The 20,128-nt window shown below is 52.6% G+C and overlaps 9 protein-coding genes across 9 annotated transcripts; 5 read left to right on the top strand and 4 right to left on the bottom strand.

The window, feature by feature from the left end:
• Window positions 1–106: 106 nt before the first annotated feature.
• Window positions 107–2,026, bottom strand: SDG2118 (uncharacterized protein; the record flags this gene model as incomplete). The annotated part of the gene is made up of 2 exons (XM_003045447.1): window positions 107–1,867; window positions 1,928–2,026. Coding segments are annotated over 2 exons (1,860 nt in total), but the record flags the coding sequence as incomplete, so codon positions are not given.
• A 690-nt stretch (window positions 2,027–2,716) lies between these two features.
• Window positions 2,717–3,464, top strand: NECHADRAFT_60582 (mitochondrial 54S ribosomal protein YmL38/YmL34). Its single transcript, XM_003045580.1, has 3 exons — window positions 2,717–2,778; window positions 2,828–2,912; window positions 3,001–3,464. The coding sequence occupies exons 1-3, from the start codon at window positions 2,764–2,766 to the stop codon at window positions 3,294–3,296; spliced, it is 396 nt and encodes a 131-aa protein (XP_003045626.1). The 5' UTR covers window positions 2,717–2,763; the 3' UTR covers window positions 3,297–3,464.
• A 75-nt stretch (window positions 3,465–3,539) lies between these two features.
• On the bottom strand, window positions 3,540–5,206 carry NECHADRAFT_68831 (uncharacterized protein). The gene is made up of 3 exons (XM_003045446.1): window positions 4,543–5,206; window positions 3,886–3,975; window positions 3,540–3,836 (listed from the first exon to the last, which is right to left on the bottom strand). Exons 1-3 carry the CDS (start codon window positions 4,801–4,803, stop codon window positions 3,792–3,794), a joined length of 396 nt encoding a protein of 131 aa, XP_003045492.1. The 5' UTR covers window positions 4,804–5,206; the 3' UTR covers window positions 3,540–3,791.
• Window positions 5,207–6,415: 1,209 nt separating this feature from the next.
• Window positions 6,416–7,191, bottom strand: NECHADRAFT_79613 (uncharacterized protein; the record flags this gene model as incomplete). The annotated part of the gene is made up of 2 exons (XM_003045445.1): window positions 6,416–7,042; window positions 7,099–7,191. 2 exons carry the CDS (start codon window positions 7,189–7,191, stop codon window positions 6,416–6,418), a joined length of 720 nt encoding a protein of 239 aa, XP_003045491.1.
• A 1,266-nt stretch (window positions 7,192–8,457) lies between these two features.
• NECHADRAFT_79612 (uncharacterized protein) lies at window positions 8,458–10,098 on the top strand (the record flags this gene model as incomplete). The annotated part of the gene is made up of 3 exons (XM_003045579.1): window positions 8,458–8,564; window positions 8,618–8,745; window positions 8,801–10,098. The coding sequence occupies 3 exons, from the start codon at window positions 8,458–8,460 to the stop codon at window positions 10,096–10,098; spliced, it is 1,533 nt and encodes a 510-aa protein (XP_003045625.1).
• A 507-nt stretch (window positions 10,099–10,605) lies between these two features.
• On the top strand, window positions 10,606–11,530 carry NECHADRAFT_60578 (uncharacterized protein). Its single transcript, XM_003045578.1, has 4 exons — window positions 10,606–10,733; window positions 10,849–11,112; window positions 11,165–11,421; window positions 11,473–11,530. The coding sequence occupies exons 1-4, from the start codon at window positions 10,731–10,733 to the stop codon at window positions 11,480–11,482; spliced, it is 534 nt and encodes a 177-aa protein (XP_003045624.1). The 5' UTR covers window positions 10,606–10,730; the 3' UTR covers window positions 11,483–11,530.
• A 289-nt stretch (window positions 11,531–11,819) lies between these two features.
• Window positions 11,820–13,781, bottom strand: NECHADRAFT_93066 (uncharacterized protein; the record flags this gene model as incomplete). The annotated part of the gene is made up of 3 exons (XM_003045444.1): window positions 11,820–13,186; window positions 13,236–13,347; window positions 13,398–13,781. The coding sequence occupies 3 exons, from the start codon at window positions 13,779–13,781 to the stop codon at window positions 11,820–11,822; spliced, it is 1,863 nt and encodes a 620-aa protein (XP_003045490.1).
• Window positions 13,782–15,599: 1,818 nt separating this feature from the next.
• NECHADRAFT_39267 (uncharacterized protein) lies at window positions 15,600–17,433 on the top strand (the record flags this gene model as incomplete). The annotated part of the gene is made up of 5 exons (XM_003045577.1): window positions 15,600–15,775; window positions 15,834–16,113; window positions 16,182–16,393; window positions 16,446–16,713; window positions 16,762–17,433. The coding sequence occupies 5 exons, from the start codon at window positions 15,600–15,602 to the stop codon at window positions 17,431–17,433; spliced, it is 1,608 nt and encodes a 535-aa protein (XP_003045623.1).
• A 481-nt stretch (window positions 17,434–17,914) lies between these two features.
• Window positions 17,915–20,119, top strand: NECHADRAFT_79608 (uncharacterized protein; the record flags this gene model as incomplete). Its single annotated transcript, XM_003045576.1, has 2 exons — window positions 17,915–18,893; window positions 18,954–20,119. 2 exons carry the CDS (start codon window positions 17,915–17,917, stop codon window positions 20,117–20,119), a joined length of 2,145 nt encoding a protein of 714 aa, XP_003045622.1.
• Window positions 20,120–20,128: the final 9 nt, after the last annotated feature.

The raw sequence follows: 20,128 nt of genomic DNA, 5'->3' as shown, positions 1-20,128 counted from the left end.
CGGGTGCCACCCTTCTGGCTGTGCTGGCTGTGCTGTGTCGGCTCAGCTTCCGTCCTCGCTCCGACTCTTCTAGCTCTTCAGTTTCCGCCTTGGAAGCCCCAAAGCTCTTGCGTCCTCTCACCCGTCGCTCATCATCCGCATCTAGGAAACGATGGATCGTTCGATGATCTAGGACTCTCTCTTCCTTGTCGTGCGGTCCTGCCTTATCCGTCTTGGGCCAGATGTATCCGTAGAGCTTCGAGTGTCGTTCGCAGCGTGGGCAAGACGATCGTGTAAAGTATGCGTTCTGTTGTACAAAGTATCCATCGCAGATAGTGCACTGGATCCATGCCATCTCAGGCTCCGACAAGAGTAGTGGAGTCAGGAGATAATCACCGGGGGTTCGCACCCGAGATGGCGGCGTGGGTTGTTTGACAAAGGTGCGACGTTGGTATTTGCGGCGCTTCGGTTGTTCATCCTCGTCAGCGGCCTGACCCTCCTCGACAGTCTCGATGCTGGTTGCGATAGGTACTGTCTCGGGCTCGGGTACAGCCTCAAGAGCCTTTTCGGGCTCAGGCTGTGGTTCCATCTCAGACTCCAACGGAGCGTTGAGAATAGCTCGGATAGACATGCTCTCCAAGCCGTTTCGACCGTTCGGCCCTGCTGTGGAGGCTTCTGTCTTTGTCTGAGGTGACCGGGATCCCTCAGTGCTCTGGGGGGAAACTGGTGCAACCTGGGGGACTGCTTGAGTTCTACCCTGATCAATCGCCATAGGGATCGCTTCCTTCATGACTGGCGTCTTGACCATGGGCTCTGGAGTCTCCTTCTCAGGCGAAGTGACATCCGTCTCCACCACGCCGCTTCCTGACGATTCACTAGCCGTCACAGAGCTACTGCGCGAGGATGAATCTTCCCTGGAAACTGGCTCAGCTGAACGCTTTTGACGCTTCGCGGGCGTCTTGGGTGGTGTCGCAAGGGCATCAAGCGGTCGCTTGCGGCTGTTAGTCTCCGCAGGAGGAGATCGAGCAGCTGAAGAATCTCGAGCGTGGCCGAGGAGAGAGTGTCTCGTGGCTTTGGGAACTCGTGGCCGCATGTCGGGAGTAACCGAAGGAGTTCGTGATGAGCCAGAGATGCTGTCGTCTCTTCGTCGTCGTCGCAGCGAATATCCATCCGACTTTTCCTGCTCGATGCTCTTCTTCACCGCCACTGACCCCTCCTCAGGCTCCCACGCATTCCGCAGCAGATCCTCGCAGGTCTTGCAAAGACACTCGCAGTTGTTGTCGCCAAAGTAATTATCACCGTAAGTGACTGTGATCTCCTCTCCTGGTCCAATCGCTCGTGTTGCGATAATCTCGATTCCTGCATGGCTTGTCCTCATAAGTTTGGCGTTTGCATCGCAATCGTGGTTCGCAAATCGTGCGGGTCCCATGAAGAGGCTGGTGCACTTGCTGCGTGAGCTGACGACAATGCTGAAATCCTTCTTCTGGCTCGAAATTGCTTTCTCCTCTTCCGGAGTGATGATGACCTGGACGCCTGAGAGGTACTTGATGGATTCGTTGCGCTTGATGTACCGTCTGGCATGCACCGCAGCCTCGTGGGAGACAATCGTGTATCGGTTCGTCGAGCTGACCTCCCATGGGCAATCGGGCATGTAGATTTGCACGTATCGCCTCAAGTGTCGTCTGAAATCCTCCTTCTCCTTGTCTGTTCTCAAGCCATTGTAAAACCTCTTGAGTCCGTCCGTCTTCAGTAGTCGCTTCTCGGCAGCATCGAGGTCCTTGTTGATAACAACTTCCTCCTGAAGGACTTTGGTAATCTCCTCTTCTCGTACACCTCGGGAAGGGTGGTAAGATGTGCGATTCTTGGGAACCGTTGTCCAGTAAAAGACCTTGTCTGGGTTAGAGCTGTGTCACAAACGCCAGCGTCTACTCCTTCATAAACCACTCACATGGTCAACCAGGGCATCGGTGAGAATGTCATCATATGCTGACAATTGAGCCAACGTTATGCGTTGCTTCTTGGCAGGCGCATTCTTTGAGGGAGGCATGATGATGCCTACTCGAGCCCTTCAACACAGGCAATCTTCAAGTGCCGAAACCGTCGTCGATGCTGAAAAGGAGCGCACGTGTCCCTAACAAGGTACACAACAAAGGCGAGAAAGAGAGAATAGTGAGCGTCGATCCTCGAGGCACTCCAACTCAGAATCCTTGCGTAAAAACCGAAATGGAAACCTCTTGGTCTTGGAAAAAAGCGGTGGGTTCTAAAAGAGCGGCGCAGTGAAGCGATGTCGTCCAATTCAATTCAGCTCATCCACTCCCGCAACGTCATAGTCTTGAGATGGCCCGCAGCGAGTCAAGGCAGTGGAGACACAAGTCTCTCTTTGTAAGGAACGGTATTCGATTCGAAAAGCGACAGAGGAGAGACAGGGCGAGGCTGAGACTTGAGAGGAGGGGGTGCGGTCTCTCAGGGGATCCGGATTGAAGGAGGGAAGAGTTGGCGGAGGTGGAATGACATCGTTGCTTGCTTTCGAGGTTAGGGGGGGCTTGCTTTGTTCGTCCCTGGTCTGGTCCTGCCCCAGAGAATTGGCCAGGCGACGGGCGGGGGCTGTGCAATTGTTGATGTGGCTTGGCGCTTCAGGTGTGGCTGGCTGAGCCCGAGCCTTGCATGGCACGTGATCTTGGTTCGAAAAGTTCAACGCCAATGGTGGGCAGTTGACGATATCCGAGCTGGACTGTGGAGAGACGAGTTGGAATAGACCTCCCTGTGCGAGGATAGACTGCCAAAATGATTCAATTAAAGGTATGATTAATCTTTACATGGTTTTGTTTTCATATGCTAACTGCGATAGACAATGCTCAACTGCATCGACAACTCGGGCGCTGCCCTTGTTGAATGCGCTCTTGTCGTCGGCCAAAAACGACACGCCCGAATCGGTACGACCTCTCCCTTCTACACGATACACGACCCTCAATCGAATTATTCGAACTATTTACTACTTCCGGAAACTGACTGTCCCCATAGGTGACCGTATCGTCGTCGTCGTCCAGGAACAGCGAGGTTCCTCCTCCGGTGGCATGGCTGGTCTCTCTGCCGCCAACAAGGTTAAGCGCGGTGACATTCGCCACGCCGTCGTTGTCCGAACCCGATACCCTACTCAACGACGGGACGGCTCCGTCGTCAAGTTCGACGACAACGCCTGTGTGCTACTCAACAAGGCTGGTGACCCCGTCGGATCCCGCATCAACGGTGCCGTGGGCGCCGAGCTGAAGCGCAAGAAGTGGAGCAAGATTCTGTCGATGGCTCCTATGCAGGCTTAAAGTTTGGGAAGATGAGAGACTACAAGAGGGGAGGTGGACGGTTGTGTATAAAAGACACGAGGTTAGGACGAAGATGTCACCATGTACGAGTGGGATACTGTACAATTACGAATACTCGGGCATAATTGCGAGGCGTTGATGAGAAAATAAAGACACCTTTCAGCTCAATCATTTACGGTCACTGATTATGACTTGACGTTTTGGATGTGATTACATGTCACTTAAATGTTACTGCGAATAATGTTGTGATTCAAGACTGCAAAGAGCAGCTTGACAAGTCCTTATTGCCCTCCATCGCATCTACCAGTACAGGTCTATCAGATATTGATAGGATACAAATTCCATGTCTTCTAAAGCCATCCAGCGCCAGTGGCATCTTTGCCACACCCTTCCGTGAACGCCATTTGCTAATGGAAACAATCCGAGAACCCTTCCTCCAAATCTTTAAGACGGTGATGAGATCGAGCTCTTCGGGGGTATTCATACAAGTCATGCCTATGCGAAGATGTGACCACACTCGCAGCAAACGTAGAACAATTTCTACAAGAGTTAGTGATTTAACACTCTTGTGATGGTCGGTATGGCTTACCATGCCGGTCTCGGCGCTTCGCTGCTGAGACTGGAAGAAGACGGCTTCTTCATGCTTGCAACTGGGGCAGGTCTTGTTGGATCGCGGGAGCTGCAGCACACAAAAGAAGAACAAAGTCAGCCAGCAGTCTGTAAGCGAGGGCAAGCGGGTTCCAAAGAAGACGCGAGACACATGAGCTCCGACTGCTGAGTGCAACTTTACGCCACCGTCACGGGTCGGCTGCCAAACTGCTAGCCACGAGGGTGTCTATCATGAGAAACCCAGAGCATGTGCCAGCCAAATGAGGATGAACATAAATCGTATGCGTCGTGATGCAGCGTAAAGGATATAGTCGTTTACGTAATGTCGATCGGGAGTATGTGTCGGTCATAGGTCGATGTCCATGAGGCTGTCGCAGAACTCCTCGCTCGTGTCCGAACATGAATCTTCGGGGTCGGTCTTGAGGTCGCACTCCTCGGACATCATCTCCTCGTCGTACTCGGAAAAGGGGTCCGCATCCTCATCCTCCCAGGGCAGGGTAAACTGGCACATGCCCGTGACGGAGCGCTTGACGTTCTTGCGGACAGTGACGACCATCTGGCAGTCGGGCTTCCCACAGGTGGTGCAGAGGATGATATCGCCACAGCCGTGGCAGGTAACGGGCGGGAGGTGACTAACCGTTGGGTCGGAGCCAACATCCTGCGTGACACCGGCCGTCTCACCGGCCGAGGTGTTGAGGACGTTGCGGAAGACGCAGGTGGATTGGGCGTCCTCGGTGTACTGGCACGTCCGGCAGGTGAACTGCAGCTTGTGAGAATCCACATCTTCCTTGGGGTAGAGCATGTTGGAGCACTCGGAACAGAAGCGAAAGGTGATTTGCTCAAGCTTCTTGTCGGCCGAGGCGTCGTCGTAAGAAGTGGTGGACTGGGGGGTGGCCATTGTGGTCGGTCGCAAGCTGAATGTAATAATGCGTAGGGGAAATGGCGAGTCGCAGCGCGGTTGAAATACTAGTATATTCCAAGATGCGAGTGAGAGTCGCAAAGGCGATCCTTTGTTTGTCGCTCAGAGGTTGTGGTGTTGGTGAAGAAGAAAAGAAGTTGAAAGCGGCGAGGCAAGGGAAATGGTGGTAGGGTAGTCCAGGAGTGGGAGCGGAGGGCGAGTCCGTGCCGAAAAGACCTAGACCCACTGTTTTTTACCGCTGCCCGAAACTGGTTCCAGGTGACTTGATTTTTGGCTGGGTTGCAGGGGAAGATTGGCTGATGCAATGGTAGACGAGTCTGCAGATGAGAAAAGTATATTTTGCTTTTTGCCGAACTTTGAGGTTTGTGGTCAGATATCAAAGGAAATAGAGAGGAAGAACTAGAGTCTGGAAAATGTGGTAGGTCTTGCTAGTTTTGTAGGGAGACTCGAAATAGGACCAGGCCAGGCCTCGTGTGGATGGTCACACGTGGGGTTTGCCATGAGAGTGAGTGAATCCCATCTCCTCCTCAAAACTCTCTTGTCGCTCTGTTTCACGGTCTTGACGCGCCTTGCGTGGCAAGGCAAATACTAGGGGACAACACGGCCACTATGGATCCCCGACAGGGGGGTTTGTTTGGTTTGCTTGGTGACTCACGCCTGAAATCTACAACACAACTCGGCGATAAACATGAGGTGACGCTATTCCTGCCTGAAGTCCCAGGCAATATGACCCCCCGGCCAGCTGGCAACGGCACTTCCGCCCTGTGTAACTTGGCAACCCCAAATCATCTGGTGAGGCGGCCGACTACTGTGCACTTAGGAACAAAACAGTGAGAATCGTGATTTGGGCAATGATTGGTCGTAGCTCGTTACCTCGAGAAGGGGGCGAGTAAGCTGATTCACGATTGAAAATAAGCCGATTTGACGGTAGAGTAGGGCGACAACGACAACACCCCTCTTCGAGTCGGACGCGCAGATTCACACCTGCGTTAACCAACGCCTCGATCCAGGAACAATGCAACCTGGTAGGCATCCAAAAGGAGGACGCCAAGATGATGTGCATGGAATAAGAGACACGCATACGAAGCCTCTGGAAATCCCCAGAACTGCCCAACGTAGACAGGCAGAGAGTGAGTGCCGTCAGAGGTACTGGCGGGTGACCAAGAGTGGCACATGGAGGCTTGGATACCGGGTACGAGGGCCACGGGACCAGCCCATTCTCAACAGCACGACCACAAACGACGGTTCGAGGTCAAGACCACGTGTAAAATAGACGCAATCGATCCCGTCGTCGCTGTAAAGGGAAGAGTTGGGGAGTTGGGGATGCACTACTGTCGTTGGGTGTTCTCCTAGTCGTCGGCAATGAATGGTGTGATGGCTTCCTATCGCTCAACGAGCTCACCAATGCTCTTGTTGTTTACCCCTATGACAAAGCCATCCATATGCACTTTCATTTTAATTCCGTGCAATTTTTCACAACACTGTGCTTTTGGGTTATGCCTTTTGTGAGTCATGGTATTCCTAAAGCGCGTTCCTAAACGCGACCGATGGTTGATCATGGACTGGCTCATGGATCTCGCCAATAGTCGTTTCATCCATCATTAGACATCCCGTCTAAATGCCTCTCGTACATGCTTATCAGGTGTTCTATGTGCGTCTCGTTTGCGTATTCGATCTCGTCTGGCGTGTCTTCCCATACGGACTCCAAGTCCACAATAACAACCCTGTCCCCAACAAGAAGAAAGTTGTCCAGCTTCAAGTCGCCATATGCGAGTCCAAACTGGGCCAACTCAGCAAAAGCTTCCTCAATTCGACGCTGAAACTCCGGGGGCTCAAGACAGGGGAATTTTTGGCTGCATGCTTCGACACCGTCAACTTCAGAGAGGATCAAGGCGCGATTGTTGTGTACTGTTGTTTCGCCGAAGCATTTAGGAATCAGGGTCCCCTGTAGACACAGAAGCCTCTCATACATGCTCTTCTCATTCTCAAACTCATCATTCCAGCCTGGCTTGAGCTTCTTGATCACAATCCTGGACGGAAGAAAATAGCCCGGGACGACAGATTTGGCCAGTGATTGGATCACCATAGGAAGCCGGCGGAACAAGGCAATTGCAACACGGTCAAAGGAGCTGCGAAGAATTGATAGCCGCAAAACGTTGGGATGGTAGCTATCATTTTGGTTTCCTATAGCAGAAACAGTGCTCCATCCAAACCGGAACTGGAGATGCCTGATCAGTCACTCTTTCAGTAATAGATAGCCTGGGCTGTGAGTACCTTGACCAGTAATGAGTTTGAGTAGTTAGAATTATCCGAGCCTGTGGAGAGGTGGCCAGACAACCTGGATGATACAGAATCGCTGTCGTACATCGTAGAGGGAACGAAGACACGGCAATCACTTCGCTGGCATCGACCAGGGACCGTGAACGCTTGTGACAGGCTGGCAATGCCGGATCACGTGCCGTGTATTAAAAAATCCCCGTCCCCTAATTGTAAACACGGCTGCCTGATGCACGCCAGGCACACGGGTCAAACTATGCTATGTGATCAATGCATTAGAAGGCTGGCAATGACAAGGACGATGAAGATCAACTCCTCTCTAATCTCATAAGTAACTTTACACACAAAATGCATATTCATAGTAAAACGAGACTATAAGCAAATTCTTCATGTCTCTTGTTATTATTATGCCTGCCCTTTGCAGAGAATGTGTTGATGCCTTTGTGTTGGTGTCTCTTTTTGCGTTCCTTACCAATCCTCCACGAGTTGCAATACCCGCCTCATCAAGAACGGCCTGGACCAAACACCGTCTTTCCTGACTCGAAGAGGATCAGACACGACGACAAAAACAATCAAACACTCTTATTTGAGCCGACAGCCTTTTAATCTGTCGCCCGCTTCCCGAAACTCGTAAACTCGTGGCCCATGCCGAACATAACGTTATTGGGGAGACTGGGTTCGTACCCGCCCGCCGGGGTATTATCCGCCTATTTCTATGCCTCCCATCCTTATCTTGCATAAGTACTGAGGGGTAAGTCAATGTATTTACTTCATTCACATGCTCGTATGGTCTTGCTAAGAAAGAAGGTGAGCAAACTTGCTCATGGATGAGTGTTGGGGATGTGTCGAATAAAAGCCCCTCTGAGCATCGATAGGGATGTTGAGGATCTTGACTCGATCGATGATGTTTACAACTTGACCTGTAGTTGATGTTTGGACTAATCTTTCATAAAGTCTCTATAGCCAATGTTTTGTGTTATACTGCGGATCCCGTCGCGAAGTACGTCGTGGTCGTGGGTGTCGTGAAGAAAGAAGCTTATCTTCCCCACAAAGACTACCGACCAACCCCGGATCTTGGCAACTTTATTTGTTGGAGGAGATTACGAGGCCTAAACAATGCTAACGTTGCTCTAAACTCTGTTATATAAAATCACTCGGGTACGGGGCATGGTTGTCGTATGGATGTCAGTATCGAAGGATCCGATGGTGTCTCGGATGCCGGGTATTCGCAACAGCCACGCGTAACGCCTCACGGAAGCCAGTTGCACTGATGCTCTCTCGCATATAACAGTCAAAGACCACCTAGATTGGCATCTATTCATTACACATAGAGTCATCGAAAAGAACACCAAAAGCATGACAGGCCTTACTGAAACCAGAGACAACCCCATCCCAATCACGAGCGCCGATTCGGTCACCAAGGTCGAAGCCGGTGATGAATTGAGCCACATGGAGGATCAAAAGTGAGTATCAAATCGTCCCTTTCGTGATTTCAGCGAGCTGAATTTCATTGTAGAAATGTTCCTCCAGAGTTCATCTTTGATCGCCAAGCTGAACGTCGTTTGCGCAACAAGATCGACTTGACGATTATGCCTATCATCTGCCTCATGTATCTCTTCTGCTTTATCGACCGTGCTAATATCGGTAAGAATATCATGCCTGTATTATTCCATCAGCGTCTTGCTAAGTCTGACAATAGGCAACGCTCGGATTGCTGGCATGGATGTAGATCTTGGCATGAAGGGCTTTGACTACAACGTCATCCTATCCATGTTCTACGTCTCTTACATTATCTTTGAACTTCCTTCCAACATAGTCTGTAAGATCCTTGGACCAGGATGGTTTCTGCCCGCCCTCACGGTGCTGTTTGGCGCGTGCTCCATCGGCTCCGGCTTTGTCAAGACAGTCCCTCAGATGATGGGAGTGAGGTTTCTACTCGGCATATTCGAGGCTGGTATGCTTCCGGGAATTGCATATTACCTCTCTCGATGGTACCGTCGTTCTGAACTCACATTTCGGCTGGGACTGTACCTCGTTGCGGGACCCTTGGCGGGTGCCTTTGGGGCTCTCCTTGCCTCGGCCATTCTTCGACTCGACCACTTTGGCAGCGTTGACAGCTGGCGTATGATCTTTGTCATTGAAGGCATCATCACAGTTGGGCTCGGATTGATCGGCTTTGTCACCATGACAGACCGGCCAGGCACAGCACGATGGCTCACAGAGGCAGAGAAGCAACTCTCCGAGGATCGTGTCCGGTCGGAGCGTGTCGGACAGGCCAAAGTGCTCGATAAGATGGATAAGAAGAAGCTTATCCTAGGTATCTGGAACCCCGTTGTCATCAGCACGTCCTGGATCTTTCTCTTCTGCAACGTCACGGTGCAAGGGCTGGGCTTCTTCCTACCAACAATTGTGAGGACGATTTACACGGATTATACGGTCATCAAGCAACAGCTCTACACGGTACCGCCCTATGCAGTAGGGTCTGTTGTTACGCTGTTGCTGCCGTTGATAAGCTGGCGGTTTGATAGACGTCAGTTGATCATGATCCTCACAACGCCTCTGTGCATCGCTGGATACGTTATCTTCTTGTCAACGGCCAACCAGTCAGCACGTTACGGCGCAACCTTTTTGGTGGCATCATCCGTATTTTCCCTCGGGGCTCTCACCAATAGTCAAGTCTCGGCAAACGTCGTCTCGGACACGGCCCGGTCCTCTGCTATCGGCTTAAACGTGATGCTCGGCAACATTGGGGGTCTCATCTCGACGTGGTCCTTTTTGCCCTTTGACGGACCCAATTATCCCATCGGCAATGGTTTGAACTTGGCTACTCAGGTGGCAACTCTGATCTTGGCGACGCTGACGCTGCTGTGGATGAATCGGGATAATAAGAGGAGGGAAAGGGTTGAAAGTGAGGAGTTGGAGAGGGTGCAGGCCATGTCAGCGGAGGAGCAGGAGGACTTGGATTGGAAGCACCCGTCATTCCGATGGAGGCCCTAGATGTGAAAATATGCAATTCCTCTGTAGATACCTTGATATCGATGAATAGCATCCAATCCGACATTGCCCATCAGCCTCAGATGGGACAGCGAGTGAGGGATATCCAGACCAACCACTAGCGACCCCATGACCTTAAATCCTCTTAAGCTTGTGCGTCTATTGGACCAGACCTCAAACCCAATCTGGATATGCCTCGTCAAGGCAAAGGCCAGTCCGGGGCGTTCCCCCTTGCCTAGGTGCTGGATGCCGCGGAGAGGATTGCGTCGCCCTATGAGAGGCATTGGCCGATCACCACCAGCTGCGACCACCCCGCGTCAGACCCCGCTCGCTACGGCAACGCCGCTAATTTGTGCCTACGCGGGGCCGGGGGGACCTTTCTAATGGGGTCTCCCGTGGAAACTGGTTCTGCGGCACGTCATTAAGTTGTTTCCAGCTACGCTACGTCCATCCCAGCTTCAGCTTCTGCCACTGGACTTTTACTCCTGCATACTCTTGCTTCTTTTGCCCAGCGCATCTTGGCTTCACACTCACGACGATCTATACCATCACCGATATCTAAGCTGCATATACTGTAGCTCTCGTGACACTTGACTTGTCCCTCCACCAGCTTCACATCAACAAACTCTGTAAACATGGTAAGCACCAAGTCAACAGCACAGCCCTCGACCACCAGAGCACCAGAACATCTTATCATCAGATCACCACGTTTTAATTATGCTTGCCATGGATACCACCAGCTAACACACTCAGTCTGATACCGGTCTCCCCCCCAGCTGGGAGGTGCGAATCTCCAACTCCAAGAACCTCCCCTACTACTTCAACTCGACCGACAAGGTGTCCCGATGGGAGCCCCCCGCCGGCACCGACACCGAGAAGCTCAAGCACTACATGGCCACCCACCATAGCGCAGGCTCTCGACCCGCCGCCGCCCCTGGTATCCCCGAGGGCAAGATCCGCGCAGCCCATCTCCTGGTCAAGCACCGCGACAGCCGACGACCGAGCAGCTGGCGAGAGGTGCGCGCGAGTACACCACACTAAAGGACAAGGTGCTGACAAATATATCCAGGCTGAGATCACCCGCTCCAAGGAGGACGCCTACCAAATCATCCAGGCTCACGAGGACAAGATCAAGTCGGGCAGCATCACCCTCGGCGAGCTCGCCCTCACCGAGTCTGATTGCTCCTCGGCGCGCAAGCGAGGCGACCTTGGTTACTTTGGCAAGGGAGACATGCAGAAGGAGTTTGAAGATGCCGCCTTTGGCCTCCAGCCTGGCCAGATGAGCGGTATTGTGGAGACTGCCAGTGGTCTGCACTTGATTGAGCGGTAAGTCCATCTAGGATCCGAGAGAGAATCATTGACTGATTGCTTTGGCAGCCTGGAGTAATTAAAAAGTATATATCATGTCGAAAATTGACAAAGCACAGCGTGCCGTAAAAGTCGAGTGCACTAATAGTAGTGTCCTAAAGAATCCTGCATCCCTCACCTACATCGTTTCGTTCAAGTGCTCATAAGAAATTCAATTGCTGACCCAGAAACCGTACATCTCCTCTAACTACATTATCCTTCCCAAGGTCTGTTCTCAATGCTACAAAATTCAACCAAATGTGCTTCTATACCAGACATGCCCTCTTGGCCTTCCATCCTTCTCACGACCGAAAAGAACTCTAAACACCAGGCACAAAGCGCACAATACCGCCTCTACTCTATCACCCACGTCTTGTCTAGCTCGCCAGACTCAACACCACGTCTTTAAAGGGCTCGACCGTTGTGAAAACTACCGTCATGACTCCAGATACTGTCATGGCCAAGGCTGCATACGGCGCTGCTCGACTTTTAGTCTCGTACAGGTAGGATACGCCCATGGCTGCGCCGTTGATGCCGACGGTGATGCCTGCGGCGATTGTGATGGGGTCGTCACCGCTGGCTAGTTGTTGCTGTGTTGTGTTGAGGAGAGATTTGAGACTTCGGAACGAGCTTTTGCTCTCTGACGCAGGTAGACCTTCTCGAGAAGAGGTGTTGTCGTCTTCTCGCTTCACCCCTAGCTTGTCCAGCACGAACGGATAGCAAAGTTGGCCGAGAATACCGTTGCTCACCACGAGGGCAGCGTTCACGCCTGGATTGCCACCCAATGCTGTCATCGCCGGTTTCGCCAGAGCAAGGGTTGTGCTTCGTGCTGCAAATGCCAGTGCCTCGGGGCCATCTAGCCCGAGCGTTTTCCCAGCGAGAACCGACAAGAAGACGTTTCCTGCCGCTGCTGCCGTGGCCACCAAGATGGTGAGAAGACCAGCCACGCTAAAAAGCTGACGCTGGCACTCGTACAGCTTGAAGCCCCAGATTAAGATACCGCACTCGAGGATGGAGAGGGCAGCATCTCCAGCACCGAACCACGGAGAGTGGTTCCCAGGAAGGGGTGTGTTTGTCGCTATGGACGTCCAGAGAGCATAGAGTGGTGTGCCACTGCTGAAGATGCTCAACACTCGGGGCAAGCTGTCGGGACCGTAGGCGCCGGCTTTGCCACGCGTGTATGCCGTCATGAGCAAAGTCGTAAGCAAAACGGGATTCATGAGAGTGACGAGAGTGTTCTTCAATCTAGGTACGTTGTTGCAGTATCTTGATGTGTTGAACTGCCTCTGAAGCCAGAGCGTCAAGGCCCAGACGAACCAAAGGACGCAGCCGTCGAGGACCCGGTCTTCGTTAGCAGCGGCTGCAATAGGGGCGCCGACGACAAATATGCCGAAGAACGAAGCGAATAGATGGAAGTTGGAAGTCCAAAAGCGCCAAATCGAGGAGTTTTCAACACATTCGTCGATAGGCATGAGAACCGACGACCTTCGACTGGCTGCAAGAGACTGCCCTGTTTCATGCCCCGGCGTTGAGCAACCGATGTTCTTTTCATGATTGCTACCAGCGGGTCGGGATATCTGATCCAGGGTCGAGTCGGAGGAGAGCCAGCTGATTTCGACCCGAGGGGGAGTTGTCGTGAGAGGGCTGGGGATGCAAAAGTCGTCAGGGATGCGAGAAGTCGCCAACGACATGACGAGGAGCGAGACAGCAAAAACGGTGGTCCAAGAAACGAGGTTGGTAACAACTGGTACGGATATCAGCAGGACGAGATTCCCAGGGACCAAGGAACTCACCAAAGTTGCCAATGATGGAGGCAATGTCGTGGCCGCCGAGGATGTCGCTCTGGTTGAGCATCACCAGAGGGATCGGGAAACCCAAGCCCAAGTGGACATTTATGAAGTCTATCTGCGGCAGATGTCAGGCCAGTGCCTTTGGAGCTCTGGAGTGCTTCGTACCTTTGCTTTGATGTGCTTCTGGTATATCTCGTCGACGCACGGGGAGCAGAGGTAGGCCACGGCCATGAGCACAAAGGTCAAGGCCATACCAAAGATGGAGGAAAAGAACTCGAGATGCGCAGGAGCCAAAGCCCGACTGAGACCCCAGATGATGAGCTCGCTCGTGAGGTAGATGATAACGACCCATCCAAAGTCGAGAACGCTCGTCGCGATGACCGTCAACCGCCTCCTCCACAAGGTAGACATGTCTCGGGTGGGATGAAACAGCAGCAACATCTTCTTTGTCGAGTCCAAAAGAAGCGGACCGAAGGGTCCATTTGAGCGTCCGAGACAGCGGCGCAGAGGGCGGAGGATTTTAGAGACGTTGTCTCTGAAGGAGGCCATTGTGCAACAAGGCTTGGTGAGAAAAGGATGCCAACACAAAGTCCCCGGGGCAGAGCAAGTTTGAAGAGGGTGTTACACCATGGCAAAGCCTCGAAACTTGCGGAAGGGTGCGATGTTATTTTTTAAGAAAAAAAGATGGTTGTGGTGTTGGGCACTGCAGGAGTTGAGATGGGTGAAGCGAGCAGGCGTTGACAGTGACAAGGGGCCGGTGGCGGATAACATACCCCGGAGAGACTTGCAGTTTGAGATGGCAGTTTTTGGACATTGACAGCATAGCTGCATGAGATTTCAAGGTTCGGATGGCTCTTTTTGGTCGATGGTCATGTAGGAAGCCGAGCCATCAGTGCCAAAGTAGGTGTTTCGATCGGTCTACTTCCGACATGCCAACGACCCCGACATATCAGGCCAGGATATTATTGGCATACGAGTGTATCAAAATCAGGGCACAGAGAGGCTGAAGATATTATTGGTATATGGCGGTGTCGAAATCAGGAGTTTGCTCTTCAAAGATTGACCCCAGGCAGATATCCGTTTGGTCTTGTTTGTCCAATCCTACATCAGCCACTGGCAACTTGCCGCTCCCGTCTTGCCGTGTCGAGACCCTCCGTTTGAAGAACTTGCCCAGCGATCTTATACTTGTCCACAGCCAGGTACGAGGTCATCGTCTTGTAGTGTCCAACGGAGAAACGTCATCAAGACGGGACGTGGTGACAAACAAAGGACGGAAATAGTAGCCTTGTGGGATATGAAGAGGGCGAGACTCGAGGACACGGCATGGGAAAATAATCCCCGCGGGGAAGAGAGTTAAATTGGACTTGAAGATGCTTGGTAATTCAAAGAGGGGCCCCTGGGTCACGGCATGGAGGGCGATGCTGGGGGACGTGTGACGACTCTTCAAACGGAGAGGGGAGGGGGTTTTGTTCAGACGGCGAAACGCTGTTTTTTGTAACTTGAGATTATGGATACGAGGAGAATTAGACGAAGGCTTCGTCTGTGTAAAGGGATAACATCATAGGTTGGACGAATTGACTTTAAAAGGAGCCCTACATGGATGGATAGTTGTGCGGGTATGAGGCTATCGCCAGCTTGTGGCCTATGCACTCATGCACAACGCAGCCAGGGCAAACATACCTAGCTTGACAGATCTGACTAGTAAATGAAACGGCTTGACGTGCAGAGATTAATATCCTCAACTGTATACATCTACCAATGACCAAGCCCTGATGAAGCATCTCTTGAAGCAAATATCCGTTGGATGCAAGATGTGCTGTAGGTGTAACCGGTCAGCGGACCCACCCCACCTGGAACAGTTGGTCCCCTGGGCGGTAGGCCGCTGAAAAGGACCTACCGTGCAGGGGGCTCGTGCTGACCGCCCCTGGCCGTTGTCTCGGATCTTGGGCCGATGACGTCCAATATCTTTAATGTTTGTTTGGGCTTGAGGCGCATCAAGATTTATCAAAACGTCCGCCCATCAGCTTACGAGGGTTGTATCTGTAGATGGGATTGATGAATAGAAACCGCCTCTATCTTCAGATCTATCGGATCTTTGTCAGCAGCCTCGATCTTGACCTCAGCCTTGTGTCTATTCCCGTCGCGGCTTATCGGCGCCTCATCACCACAACGTTGATCCCACCTGGCGACACGTTCAAGACAAACGGCTCTTGGCCTCGGCTACACTTGACCCAACCTCTTACCGCCTCTCATCACCCGCTCAAGACTCTCCCCCCCAACAAACCCTGAAGCAAGCCAGCGACCGGTCTCGTGCAACATCACCAAGGTTACTTGAAAAACGCCACTTCGCTATTCCACAGGACCAGAATGGATCTCGCCCCCAGGGATCGCGCAGAGGCCCTGCTGCTCAAGGCCGCCCGCGCGTACGGCGTCCCCGCCGCGAAGGACGACGTGCGCGGCGCCCTGGACGATGCCGCTTTCGTCGAGTGGGCGAATCTACACCTCGCGCCCGATCACCTCTTGACGGGTGATGAGCTGGCATTGTGAGCTGTCATCATCCCTGCTTGTGTGCGCAATCTGTTTCGGCTGACTTTTTGATAGGTATACTGCCCTTGACAAGAGCGGACAGGTTGATCGGTTGGCTGATTTGTATGATTTGGGTGAGGTTCAGGCGGTCAATGAGGATGACATTAGGGCTGCTATTGATGAGTTGAATCGGTCTACCGCTACTATTTCCAAGCAGACTGAGGCTTTACGACAACAGCAAGATGCTCTCTCGCGTCTGGTAAAGAAGCGAGATGAAGCTGAAAGTCAACGCCGTGACTGGGAAGACTCCCGTCTAAACAAGACCAAGATGGCACTCAAGAAGCTAGCATTCGAGGTGACTACCCCTCCCCCTCAATATGCAGCTACCCCTGGAAAACGTCAGGCTAAGAGAAGGGTTATTAGATCGACGGCGAGGCGCAGAGTCTCGAGTATCGCGTTGCCGATCTAGAGCACCTCGCCAAGGACTCTCGCTCCAACCTCAAGCACACGGTTGACGACGCGCTGCAGTCCGACGACAGGCTGCTGTCGAGCCTGCAGAAGCTAGGTTGGGAGCTGGACCAGCAGGATCCGGAGGAGAAGCAGACTGTCGAGAAGCTGCGCGAGATCTGCATGCGGTATGCCGTGTCCGAGTGGGTATCATGTCATGGGCTGCTAACGGTCTTGTAGGTTGATCAAGACGACTGTTGAGACGCTTCGCACCAGGTTGGATAGGATTTATCTGGAAGCCATCCTTGCAGCGGAGAGATCGGGTGATGTCAAGTCGGCGACTAGTGGCGATGTCAAAGCTTTGGAGGAGGAGCTTGAGTCTCTCTACTCTGAGATCTTGCCTGTTGCTCAGATGTCAGCTGAGCAGCAGCATCTGGAGCCAGCGTTAAAGTCGACCGACTCTCACAGCGGACAGAGCCTACACCGTTCTGCCGTAGCGGTTTCTTACGTGAGTCTAGGTTGCACACCAGCTGTACAGTGTCGCTAACAGGTCCAGGTCGATGAATGTCTGGACCACCTACTGGACAGAATTTGTCTTCTTGCGGATCGTGTAGAGACGCTCAAGTCACACCACGCAGCAACATCCTCCATCATTGCAACCGCCAAATCAGAGGTTGCTGCCTCCCTCTCTCCAGAAAAGAAAGCTGCCAAGCCCGCTTTCCCTGCCTCACCTGTCCGCAACCGCAACCCCTCTCCAATTCGACGAATACGCGCAAACACTGGTTCTCGTCGCGGCAACCGTCGCCGTTCATCTGGAATCCTGGATGAGCCTGCTATTGAGGCCCTCCTCCGTAGCCTGGCACTCAACCTACCCCCAGCAGAAGACGCAACCGCCCAAGAGCGAACTTCAAGCTTAGCACAGGTCGTATCAGAGCGCTCTGTCAAAACAACAGACGTCACCCGCAACGCACAAGAAAGCTACGAAGCAATCACAACCGCACGACTCGACGACACCCGCCTCGCCATCCAGCTCCTCCGCGACAGCGTATTGGCCGAGAGCCCTTTCAACGAGGTCAAGCTCGCTGATCCCGAGATTGAAGGGTCGATTCATGTGCTGAGCCAAGAGGTGGAAAAGGTGAGGGAGAAGCTCGAGGGGACGGTAGCGAAGAAAGGGTTGTTGGCGAAGAGCGTTGCCAAGGACGAGTTTGTGCAACGATGGGCGCCGTGATCTTTTCTCATGATGCATCAGAGGCTATCATCTAGAAACCTAAGATTTCTCGTATCTCTACCATTTTCATGTTTCAACTGCAGTCCATCGTACTATCCGCACTGCCAAAATCCTTCAATACCAGCCAATTGCCCCCGGCCCACAAACATATGCAGGCTCATCCTCCAATCTGGGGTATTGAAACAGGGAGGACCCCGATAAACTTGATTGGTGTCTGCAACCGTGAGGCCCGAGACTCGCAACGGCGGCTAAGCAAGGGCAGGGAATGTGGTCGCATATGGGCGTCTAAACGCATGCCGGCATGTGTTGTCAGGGTCGAGGCCCAAAAATAGCGGTGTTTTTTTTTGTTGCAGGTTGGATTATGTTTCGTTTCTCTCAGAATAAAGGATGATTTCTCGCTCTTCGCGTTTCTCGATTTTATTTCTTTTGTTTCGTCGCTACTCAAGCTTGAGTGCGAGACAAGCCAAAACTCCAAATAATCATGGCTTCAACGGATCAGCCAGCCGATCACGGGTCTAGCGACACTGAGAAATACCCCGGGGACTGCAGTCGCAGGATAACATGTCGGCCTTCGGTTGTACCCAACTATAGCCTCACACTTCGCGCCTTGGCTGAAGCTAGTGAACCTCCCTCTCCCACTCCCTCTGGTTCACTGCCCTCTCCTCGCTCTTCCTCTAGTTCACCTCGCTCTCGTTCTCGCTCTCCCTCCAGCTCACATCACTCTCATTCTCATCCCGGTTCACCTGTCTCTCCTTCTGCCCCCAGCTCAACTCTCTCTCCCGCTACCTCTGGTTCACCTTTCTCCCAGCCTGGCTCGCCTCTTTCTTCCTCTCCGCCAGGCTCACCTCTATCCGATGGCACAACCCCTCGAAACTCGGTGCAAGAGTCCCGAGACATTTCATTCACGAAACCACCAGAATACGATACCGAGCATAATGTAAGAGCTCAGGACATCAAGGCCACTCACTGCTGGTGGTGGGAGGATATTGCGGTTGCCATGTTCAGCATCGTGTGTATGAGCATGGTGGCTGCGGTCTTGGTCTCTGCTCATGATACTTCGCTAGAGTCTTGGCCAGCTTCGATACAACCAAACTCCATCATCGCCACACTTACAACATTGAGCAAGGCGGCCATGCTCGTACCCATAACAAGCTGCTTGAGCCAGTTGAAGTGGAGGCACATGAGCACTCAATCACGACCGCTATCACATCTTCAAGTCTTTGACGACGCCAGTCGGGGTCCTTGGGGTTCGGCAGCAATGATGTGGAAGGTCCCATTGCAGTCAAGACTTGGATGGGCTCTTGCGCTCGTCACGGTTGTTGCGCTGGGGATAGAGCCAAGTGCGCAGCAGATCTTGGCCTTTCCAGTCCGGGAGAGGGTTTTGAAGAATGTGACGGCAGAGATTGGAAAGGCGGATATGTACTACTCCAAGAGCCTCTTTCAGCCCGGTGAGGGAGACGGTAAGTTATGACGAAGTTTCATACCTTGGTCAAATACGAGCTGTGCTGACATTCACGAAGGGCAAATCTTGGATCGCAGCATAGACCTTCCTCGCTTCCAAGCGTCTGTAATCAGCGCTCTAGCAGGAGATGTCTTTCAACCGTTCTTCAACTGCCCTTCACCAGCAACACGCTGCGAGTGGCCTGATTTTAGCAGCCTCGGAATCTGCAGTGCAGTGAGCAACGTCACTGAACAGACGAAGCGAAAGTGCGAGGAGGGAGACAAGGGTGTCAGCAATTGCACTTACACCATCCCTCTGACTCTAGAGTCACGCGAGGGAAGCAAAAACACGACAATCTCGATGAAGTACCATGAGGATACGGAACATGGCGATGGCAGCGAAAACTCTCATGTCCTGCGAACGAGCTTTGTTCCTGGGGACAAGGACGTGGTGGGCCAGTTTGTGATCGTGCGGCATCGGAACGATAGCTGGGGCGACGACTCATCGGAGCCAAAAAGCCCAGAAGTATTGGTGTCTGATTTGAGATGGTGCGAAAAGATGTATATGGAGGTCTCTGCCAGTCCCTCGGGATCCGACTCAGGGAGCGTTGACGACAAGCTCCTCCAGTTTGCGAGCAACGAATTCGAGGGTGGTCGCTGGTTTCTCAAGTTCACGACTCCCGATGGACAAGAGAACTATACGATCACACGAGACTTGGAAGAGTATCTGCCGATGTACTTGGGACAGGTACTCACTGTTGAGCTGGAGCAGCAGATGGCGCACGGCGTCGCATCACGGCTAGATCTGTCAAGAGCTCTCAAGACCCCAGGCTTCTTGTCTACCGAAACAGACGTGGAGAAGTTGATGAACAACCTCGCCGACACACTCACGAACCAACTCCGCACTGACGACAATGGCGACAACAGAAACGCTACCACAGTGAACGGCACCACCTTCCTCAACGAACCCGTCATCATGGTGCGTTGGGAATGGTTCATCCTCCCCCTCATGGAAGTATTCTTCACAGTCGTTTTACTCTTCTGGGTCATTGTCATCAACAAAGACGGGCCCCTGCTCAAGACTTCAATCATGGCGTATCTGATATATCCTCTGAGAGGATGGAGAGAAGATGAGATGAGCGTCGCTGGCCGGCAAACGAAGGAGAAGCTGGGTAGATTGGCGGAGGTAATGCGTGGAAGGATGGGTGAGAGCGGTGGAGGATACGCTATTTTCAAGCAGGACTAATACCTCCTT

Source organism: Fusarium vanettenii (genome assembly GCF_000151355.1).
Source record: "Fusarium vanettenii 77-13-4 chromosome 4 genomic scaffold NECHAsca_19_chr4_3_0, whole genome shotgun sequence".
NCBI lineage: Eukaryota > Fungi > Ascomycota > Sordariomycetes > Hypocreales > Nectriaceae > Fusarium > Fusarium vanettenii.
This window is presented reverse-complemented; position numbering and strand designations above follow the sequence as displayed.